Here is a 10,124-nt window from a genome sequence, read left to right as displayed (position 1 = left end):
CCGGACCCCTGAAGCAGGGTTAGCTCTTCTCCCCTGGAGGCCTGGCACCCTGGGTTCTCTGGTGAGGCCTGGGGAATGCGTGAGTTAGGAGTCAGGGATGTGGGGCTGCACATCACACAGCTGCCCCCAAGGTCACGCCTGCTGTGTCTGGTGTTCACTTTCCAGAGAGTGCCTGCAGGCCGGCCAGGCAGGATGCCTCATTTATCCTGCCCAGAGGCGGAATGAGTGGTTTTGCATAGAAGAATTTGCAAGTGAATGAAAGTGACCCCTTCAAACTTTGCAAATTCTTTTTTTTTTTTTTTTTTTAGAGGCATGCTTTATTTATTTGTTTGCTGGTTTGTTGTTTGTTTGTTTTTTTTTTTTTGTTTATACATGCACTGGGTACAGTCAGAAGCGCGTTAGGGTGAGAGAATTCACCAGAGCCAGAGCGGGGAGCAGAGCAGGCAGAAGGACCTACGAAGTACACTGCTGAGGGGAGCAGCGGGCGGCAGGAGAGGTCTGCGCACCATGTGGGACCCTCCTCCGGTGGCCTGGGAGCAGCTGGGGATCGAACCGGCGCCGCAGAGGCCGCGGGCAGCTTCGCAACCCAGCGCTCAACCGCTGCGCCACCGGGGAGGCCCGCAAATTCTTTTTTTATTTTAGCCTTTTCATACTGGTGCTCTCTCTGACCGCAAGTCATCTTCTCCCCCCCCCCACCCCCCCCCGCCTTAGTAAACAGAGCACAGGGCACACTGCCCCTCACCCCATGACACTTGGGGCCACGTACAGGGGCACCTGTACACAGAGGGATCTGCCCATGGTCCAGAAAGTGGGAGTATGTCCCAGTGCATGCCCTTGCCTCAGCCAGGAACCCCAACTCCAGTTGAGAGGCCCAGCCCAGGGGAAGGTCTCCCTCATCCAGGGGGCCGAGGGTATAAGCTCTCAGTAGTCACTAGATGATGATCCCTTTGAGGACAAGAACTTGTATCCATTCAAGTCTGTTTGTCCCTAAAGATCCTGGCTGAGTGTCTAGCACATAATAGATGCTCAGTGAATCAGTGGATGCCACCTGAATCAAAGTGAGTAAAGGCAGGAAGGTTAATTTCACCTATAATCCTAAGTCAATAGAGATCTGCAGGGATGGGGGCGGGTGTTGTTCTGGGGACATTTTGCCTCACTTTCCATCTCCTACACAGGCCTTGTGGAGGTTTAAATGCTGAGAGACTAGGAGCTAGGGAAGTGGGGAGGGGAATATTAGCTGGCCAGTTGTGTAAACCCTCAGTGACCACCAACTCCAGGCCAAGTCCCAGGCTGGGAACAGATGATACCCAGTGAGCCAGCAGTGATAAAGTCCATGGCCGAGAGGGGGCACAGAGGAGCAGGACTAGCTCATTCCGGGAGGCAGCCACAGGAGGACAAGCTTTCAGAGGACATCTGAGCAGGGGCTTGAAGGAGGGACAGGCAAGGGAGCAGAGGGCATGCTGGCAGAAGGGACCGCCTGGGAAGGGCATGGAGCAGCGGGTGAGTGTGTGGTGGGGCATGGCTTTGAGGTTGGAGGAGAAGAGAGCATGGTGCGGGGCTGACCAGGGAGACAGTCTGGAGGCCAGCAGAGGTCAGTCACGGCAGGTGTGGGTCAAGGCAGTGGGATGGGGTGGGGAGACATGGTTAGTTCTGAGGGAAGACCGATCACACCGTTCTCCAGGGGTTTGAACAGACTTAGCAGGAACAGGAAGCCTGAATGCCCTTCACAGAGAATCAGGGACCTGCGGGTAGCACCAAGGAGGGAGCCATTCAGGGGCCAGCTTCATAAGGAGGCAGAAAGGGCTCTGGAGGGCCCTGGCTGTTGTAATTCTTCTCAGTAAATCATTTTGCCTTCAGAGCTTCACCAAAGAGGATGACCAGTTGGAATGGCCATGACCCCTCGACAGCAGTCAGCCCCTCCCTGTGCATTTCTTTGCAGTTCTCAAAATGTTCTGGGGTTCATTTGAACGCCATATAGCTCCCTTTCCCAGAAAGGGCTACGAGGTCACATGGGTGTCAGCAATAGGGCCGGACTAGAACCCAGGAGGCAGAGCTGTCTCAGCCCTGGGCATCAGGCTCAAATTCCAGTTCCTTGTCCGGGAGGGGGTCCCCGGGGCCATCCGGAAGCCCATAGTACAAGTCTTCCTCTTCCTGCTCTGGCTCTCCCTCGCCTGAGTCTGAAGCCTCCTCTTCCTGCTTCTCCTTTGTCCTCGGGGACCGCTGCCAGTAGCTGGGCAGGGCTGCCTCCTGCCGCTGCCCCTCTAAAGGCTCATTCTCCAACACAGGGGCATCAATCAGGGCAAAGTCCTGGTAGCGGTCCAGCCGGCACCTGCAGACCCAGGATTCCCCAGGTTGGGGGTGGGATTCAGGTGGAGATGTGTTGGGGCTGCTGCTCTCACTGGAGTCCATGTCCAGGTCATCTTGGAAGGAAGCCAAGGGTGCAAGATCCTGGGGACAGGCCAGAGAGCTGCAGGGGTAAAGACAGAAAGAATGAGGTGAGCACTGAGTCAGACTGCCTGGCTCCAAATCCCGACCACTGGCCACAAGGCCTGAGGCAGGTGAGTTAATGTGTCTGAGCCTCAGTTCCCCATCTGGGAACACTCCTCCCTCAGGGACTATCATGAGCACCGAGAGAGCTCAATGCTCCTAAGTGGCAGATACGATGAGGCCTGGACTCTCTGAAAGCATTTTGTGAATCTCTGGGGCCTGGATTCAAATCCAGGCTCTGCTGATGTGCTCTGTGGCCTCGGGCAGGTCACTCCCACCCTGTGCCATTCCCAGCTGTCCCATGTGTTCACTCATTCTGCCAATAGCACAGGGGACCCACTTCCTGCCAGCACCTGACTTGCCCAGGTTACACGGCAAAGGAGCTGGGTCAGGAACCAAGCACATGTGTCTGCTACACCTGCTTCCCCTCCAGCCCCTCTCATTACCAAATGTCCCCAGCCACCCCACAGTGGCTCACACCCCGTCCCCCTGGAAGTGAGCAGCACCCCCTCTCCTGTGCTCTGTGCCTTACCTGGGCCTGTTCTGAGTTGGGTTTCTTTCTCTCGCGTCTTCATCCAAGCCCCTGTGGACCACCACTGCAGCCTCCACGCAGGCCTGAGCGTCTGGAGGGCCACCTTCCCCTTCCTCACTGACTCCTGGCTGCAAGCTCCCGGGTTCGGGGGCCAGCAGGGGGTGGGGGTCCTCACTGTAGGCCATGACCTTCATCCGGATGTGGCTGAAGTCGGGCAGGCTCTGATCATAGGCAGCGTCCTCCCAGAGCCTGACGTAGGGGGGCTGGGGGCTGGGGGGGCACAGCACAGCGGGAGAAAGAACAGGCAGGTGGGCAAAGATTCACTCAACAGATATCAATGTGGTCCTCCGCCCTGCCTGCTCTGGGCCTCTGGGTCCCTGATCTCCAAGAAGCCTTTGGGGCCATTACTGTACCCTAGTCATGGATGAGGAGGCTGGGGCTCAGCGAGGTGAGCTAAGTGGTACCAGTCACTCTCAGTCCAGTGTTCCTGTCATTCTGTCTCTCCAAAGTGAACCCCTAGGGTGCAATCATGCAAGGAAGCCCAGTTCACATGCTGAGTTTGTTGGGTTCTAAATTCTATGTCCTTGGGGACCAGTAGGTTAATATTTGTAATCCTGTTTATTTTTAATAAGTCCTTGAAGCAGAGTGAGGGTCCCTATTTTGCAGGGAGACACATCAGCAGGGAAAGCCCAGCTACTGAGCGCTCCCTGCGGTCCAGGCTGTCAGTAAGCTCCTCTAGACCTCTCCATAACTCTGGGAGATATTGGGAGGAAACTGAGGCATGGAGACTTTGCTGGCTGTCCAGGGTGTGGTGATGCTAGGACCCCAGCCAACGGGTTCTCTCTTGCTCCCACAGTCCCTCTGTAAAGTGGCTTCCCTGCCTGGGACAGAGGAACAACAGGGAGGAGTCCAGGTGAGGGGCAGCCTGAGCCCCAACTCTGTCATGGGGCTCTCTCCATGTGACCAGTCCTGACACCCACTCAGGGTCTATCTGTCATTCGCCCCTCAGACATCTGGTCACCCATATCCCAGGAACAGAAATACCATCACCACCTCCTCCCCCAAGCAAAGTAGAGCGAACCTCAGAGCCCCTGCCAGACTCTGGACCTGCAGCCCAGCCTTCTGACCATAGAGTCCCAACCTGAGAGACAACAGTCCCATGGCCTCTCCAGGACTCGAGTCCTCGGCCCTGTTCTGCTGAGTAGGGCTTGGCACCTCCAGGGAGAAAGGCAGATCTGCTCTGATGCATCATTGATTCCTATAAGGTTTGGAGCTTATGAATGCACTTCTGGACACTCAGTTTCCATGTCTGCATCAGGGTCTGACATGCCCCCCTACCCCAACACACATGCAAGGTTCCTATGAGGACTAATGGAGAAAATGGGTGCAAAACTCCTGAGATGATCTCTGGTGCATCTCACGCTCTTAGTGATGACGATGCACACCTGCAGAAGGCCCGCTGTGCACTAGGCTCTGTTCTTGGCACTTGGCTTCTATTACCTGACTCAATGCTCCCTGAAGCCCTCCCTCCTGCCCCACTGGGCCTGGCACCTACCTCTTCATCTCTGCAGCAAGCCCGTTCTCCAGCAGGCCCATCGCCTTCGGGGACAGGATGCCTTGGAAGTCGGAATCAGCAGGTATGAAGGTGATCTGCAGGACGAAGGGGAAGCTGTTCTGTGGCTGCTGGCACACGCCCTTGGCCGCTCTTCCCACCTCCTTTCCTGAGCATCGGCTGAACCCTGGGAGAGAACCAACCAGAGGGGGTCTCCAACAGGAGGGGACTGCTGGGGGCCCAGTGACAGAGGATGGTTGGATCTCAGGGGTCCTGCTCTCCTGACTCTTCATTCACCCATCTTCACTGAGCATCTGCTATACACCTGGCACTCTTCTAGGCACTAGGGGGCAACAGTGAGTGGAAGAGTCAAACCTTCCCTGAAGGTGCTGACATTTTGTTAATTCCCTTCCTCACCCAGAGTCCAACCATGCCGGGTGCAGAGCAGGAACTTAATCACGTCTAGAGAATGAGTGGAAAGTAGCTCCTTGTCATGTGCTTCTTGGCATGGAGGCTGCAATGCAGGATAGAGAATTGCATGTCTGGGTTGCCCCAGGCTCTCTGGGGTCAAGAGGTCCCTGAAAGTGCAACACTATGGGGTGGGCACCTGGTGTGTGTGTGTGTGGGGGAATCATAAAGGAGACAGTGGGGTGAGGTAGGAACCCTGCACTGGGGTCCCGGAGACTGGGTGGGAATCCCTCCTTCGGCAAATCATCTCTCTTCCCAGATCCTCTGTGCTCTGTACAAAGGGGTTAGCCTTAAAGAGATATTTGCAGCACTGGTCACGATGGACAAGTAGAAGCAACCCAAGTGTGTGCATTTTATCACATTTTTTAAAAAATTGGGTTAGTGATGCCTGGGGTTGATATGAGGTGATATATAAGGAGTCCCCAGTACAGTAGCTGCTGGCACATAGTAGCTGCTCAGTAAGTTACAACTCGATACTATTGAGAATGAAGTTACCTGACATCTCTGAGTCATCTCTCCACTGCAAATTTATTCAACAAATATTGTACTATGCCACTTTCAAAGAGAAAATCCTCCTTTTAGCCTTCCGATAGAGTACAGAGAGTAAAAGACACTTGTTCCTCCAGAAAAGCTGCCATGCTTACAAGAAGGGGATGATGGATGGAGACATTCTTAGAACTCATGTGGGGGGCAAGCTTCCCCCAAATATCTGTAAATAAGGCAGGGCCTGGACATCTTCTACGGTCATTAAGGATGTTTTGCAATTGTTTGCTGGAACTCTGGGCTTCCTGAAAGCTGTCTCTTCCTCTGCTCATTATCTCATGGTCCAGTCACCATCCACCTTCTCCCCCTCATCATGATCATTATTACCGTCACCACCACCACCTATATCACTATCACCACTATCACCACCAATATCGCTGTATCACTATCACCATGTTCACTGTATCACCACTGTATTCACTGTGTCATTACCACCATCATCATCATTACCACCATCATCATCGTCATCACCATTAACATCATCATTCCATCACCATCACCATCGTCACCATCGTTATAGGCAATGTGAAAAGTCAGGAGGAGAGCCTGGGGTATCTTAGAACAAGTCCTTCAAAGAGAGAAGGACAGGAAGAATTGAAGGGAGGGAGGGGAGAGCAAACCATAAAGATGCCAGAATGCTGGACTCAGGAGTTCAAACTTCATCCAGAAGCAATGGAAGCCCTAGGAGAATTAGCAGGCCCAGGTGGCCACTAAATCTGATCAAGTCTACTTCAAAGATTCAATGAGATAGGCTGGGAGGACGTGCCAGGGCCATGTCCAGCACAGCACAGGTCATCATATGTCTGATGAACTGGAAATGTCTTCTCAGTTCCTACAGTCTTGGGTTCAAATTGTGCCTTAGCCCAGGAGACCACCTTCTTTCACCTGGACCAGGGAAGGGCTTCCCCTGCCAGGCTGGCACTTCCCTCCTCCCTGATGTCAGCTTTCTTGAACTTTCCTGAATAGTAAAGACAGTCACATCCCCCTCTGGTCCCATCAACTAAAGGATAAGGCCCAAATTCCTCAGCCTGGTATCCCAGGCCCCCAGAGCTGAGTCCCGCTCCCTCTCCACTCTCTTCCTCCCCCACCTTCCAGCTACCATCTGACCCACCTGCCTTGCTCCTGCACCTCAGGCCTTTGGTCATGCTATTCCTCCTGTCTGGAATGTCTTCCCATTCTTCTCTGTCTGGTGAACTTCTACTTAGCCTACACATCCCAGCTCATCTCCTCTGTGATGCCTACTCCCTCCCTGTCAAGCAGAAAATTGTTTCCCCCATGAGACACCAGCCCCTCAAAAACAGGCAGGATGTGACTCATGTTGGTATTGCTACCAGGGCTGGCTGGTATCCGTTAGCCCCACATCTTAATGGCTAATTCCATTCCCTTCTATTTCTTTTCTTTTTTGGTGCAGGTGCTAGAGAATGAACCTGGGGGCTTATATTTATATTTCTTTCCATCCAGATAACTCCCATTTGTCAGGCACCGGGAGGCGCTAAGAGCCAGGGGAGGACCCAGAGAGGGGAGAGGGGGACTTACCCTGTAGCGCACTCCTGGCCTATGACACACTTTCCTCAGTATACCCATTCATGAAGCCCCTGACCCTGAAACACTCTCGCCTGCACAGACCCGCACAAACCCCCCATGCCACAGCCACCAACCCCTGAGCAGTGCCCTCCAGCGGGCTCCTTGTCAGACACCACACCAGGTCCCCACAAACAGACCCTACTGGCCCCTCCTACTCAGCCATGAGTCTCCCTCTGAGAGGCAGGGGGCTCCCTCAGCCAAGGTCACAGAAGTGGGGCATGAGGGAGAAGGGATAGAGATCTGGGTCTGGTGGACATTAAAGTGTATGTGGTTTCCACCCTGCCGTGCCGCCACAGCACTGAACACGTGGATCTATCAACAGTTACTCATTAATGCCCAGCAGTACCCCTGTGCACGCTCTCCCTCATCTCCCTGCCACCCAGTCATTCTGCCCACCACCCCAGAGCCACTGCTGGGAAAGAGGGAGGGGCAGCAAGGACACTCCCTCACGTCCTCCCTGCTGTGGCCCCCTTGCTGGCCCCCAGGGCCCAGCCAGCTCCTGCAAAGAGGATGTCAATGGTGTTTGTGATGGGTGACTCGGCCCCTCTTCACCCAGTGACCTCCACTCAGGGCACTGTACAGACAGAAGCAAGTTGACTGTAAACTGCTCAGTAAATGGCCACAAACCAGCCTAGACCGCCTCAGCACCGAAAGCGCCCAGAGCCTGGAGCTGCCCACTGAGGGGGCAGGGCTGGGAAGGCAGGCCCAGGCCCCAGGAACCTCCTCCCTCCTCCCTGAACCCCCAACACAGCTACTCAGGCTAGAGGTGAAGAGGGGTCTGCAGACCACTAGACGTCAGGACCAGCAGGCCCTTATAGTACCCCCTCTGCCACCCCCGTTTCTGACTCACACTGTACAAATGTAGAAATTAGTGCTCAGAGAAGGAAGTAGTTTGACCAAAGTCTCCCAGGCAGAGGCAGAGCCCAACCTAGAACCCACACCTCTCTCCTTGTCTCCCTGGTTCAGCCTCTCACCTGCTGCGTGACCATGAAAAAGTCACTCAACCTCTCTGGGCATAGAAGGATTACAACTCCTGACATGCCCATCCCACAGAGTAGTTCAGAGGATCAATCTAGGTAAGGGCGCAACCCCTCACCTAAATAGAGCCCTCTACAGTTTACAAAGCATGCCAATATCCATTTCTTCTCTAACTTCACAATAACTACGTGAGGCTGGGAGAAACAGGGGCTTGGAGCGCCGTTTTGCAGATGAAAGAAACTGAGACTCAGAAAGACAAGGACCACACAGGGAGTTTAAGAGAGAACCAACACTAGAACTCCGGGCTCCCAAACTAGTGCTCTTCCCATCACTAGCAAGGCTGGGAGGCATCAACACTACGACAGACAGAGCCCAGGCAGGCCAACAAGCTTACAGCCAGCCCCGGCCCTCCCACATGCTCCTCAGCAGCCCTTCCGAGGAGGGTTGTGAGCTCCGGCCCAGCGCTGGCACATTAGAGCTGGGAGACCTCAGCTTCCCGAGCCTCCAGCTTCCCCACCACAAAATGGACCTCCAGGAGGTACCAAAAGGTTCAGGCAGGGGCTGGGCTGCGCCAGGAGTTGCAGGCTCCAAACACTCAGGAACTTGGCATGTGGACTATGGGTTGGGTTTCACCATGCCTTCCCCATGGTGCCCAGTTCAGGGCTTCAACTCCTTCAGGGGCTTCAGATCAATCCTTATGATAAGGGAGAGAGGGAAGGAGGGAGGGAAGGAAGGAGGAGGGAGCGAAGGATGGAGAGGTGGAGGGTGGAGGGGTGGAGGGTGGAGGTTGGAGGGGTGGACAATCAGGAGACAGAAGAAACATGGGCATGAGAAGGCAAGGACGAGAAGGAGAGGATGAAAAGCTGAATGATTGGGTGAGGGCACTGATGTCTGGAACGGGGGCACGGCCCCAGGTGCTTCTGAAGCCGGGCCCCCCAGCGACCCCCACCACTACCTACCTTGGGGTAGCACTGGCACATGCTCCAGATGATGCCCCCGATCACCATGACACTGCCCATGGCGTAGAAGGTGCCGTAGACCTGGGGCCGGTCGTGGCTCATGAGGAAGGTGCCCAGGGCCAGCAGGAAGAGTCCCAGCACGATGAAGCCGATGCGGAAGGTCTTCTCGTCAGCCATGGCTGCCGGGCCAGGTCCCCTGTGTGCACTGCCCGCAGAGGGGGCGCCAGCGAACCAGGCAGATACCTGCACACACTCACAGCTGTCCGGGTGATGCTCAGAGTCACAGCTGAGCAGGGCTTAGGGTCCAAGGGGGGCAGGCTGCCCCGAGCCCTGGCTGCAGTCCCTGGGTGCACCAGCTCACCAGTGCTGGAGGAGTTCCGCTCGGATGGCCAGTGCCCCCGTCCACTCACTTTCACTCCCTCTCACCTTCCCTCTGGGCCCTCCGGGAGTGTGTATGTGTGTGTGTGTGTGGGTGTGTGTGTGAATCTGAGGGAGGGAGCAAGAGGGAGGGAGAGGGGGCGGTTACGGGGCTGGGCCCCAGCCAGGGCTTTGACATCATTCACTGCCTGTGTGGGGCTGAGCTGAATGGACAGGCGGGTCAACACCTTCCGGCCACGAGAAGCAGCGTGCAAGGCTGCAGCCCAGGACATCAGAGGAGGAGTCCAGATCCCTTAGGCTGGCACTTTAGAATCCCAAAGAATTCTAGACTCTTTAAGGCCAAGTGCCCACCTGGGTTCAGGAATGATGTGTACTGGACAGTGGCTGCACTCACGGCAGTGTTCGAAACATGCTGTGGGGGTTGACTCATTAAAGAGAACCCCACGAGGCAGGCCGTTCAACCCCCACTTTACAGGTGAGAAGGCCGGCAAGCAGCATGATGGGTCCCACAGCTAGAAACGGGAGAGCAGCTGGGATTGGGCCCCGGTGCCCGGCGGCCCGAGCGTCCCACGAGGGTTAAAAGCGCAGGCTCTGGGGGCCACAGGCGGCCTGGGCTTGGGTTCTGGCTCCCCTCCTGGGGGGC

The 10,124-nt window shown here is 55.5% G+C and overlaps 1 protein-coding gene across 1 annotated transcript; it reads right to left on the bottom strand.

Annotated features, from left to right (window-relative positions):
• Positions 1 to 2,058: 2,058 nt before the first annotated feature.
• On the bottom strand, positions 2,059 to 9,280 carry BSND (barttin CLCNK type accessory subunit beta; the record flags this gene model as incomplete). The annotated part of the gene is made up of 4 exons (XM_084243922.1): positions 2,059 to 2,467; positions 3,020 to 3,289; positions 4,575 to 4,669; positions 9,104 to 9,280. The coding sequence occupies 4 exons, from the start codon at positions 9,278 to 9,280 to the stop codon at positions 2,059 to 2,061; spliced, it is 951 nt and encodes a 316-aa protein (XP_084100048.1).
• Positions 9,281 to 10,124: the final 844 nt, after the last annotated feature.

The sequence above is a fragment of the Talpa europaea genome (genome assembly GCF_964194135.1).
Source record: "Talpa europaea genome assembly, chromosome: 9".
NCBI lineage: Eukaryota > Metazoa > Chordata > Mammalia > Eulipotyphla > Talpidae > Talpa > Talpa europaea.
Note: the sequence above shows the minus strand (reverse complement) of the source record. Positions and strands in the feature narration are given on the sequence as shown.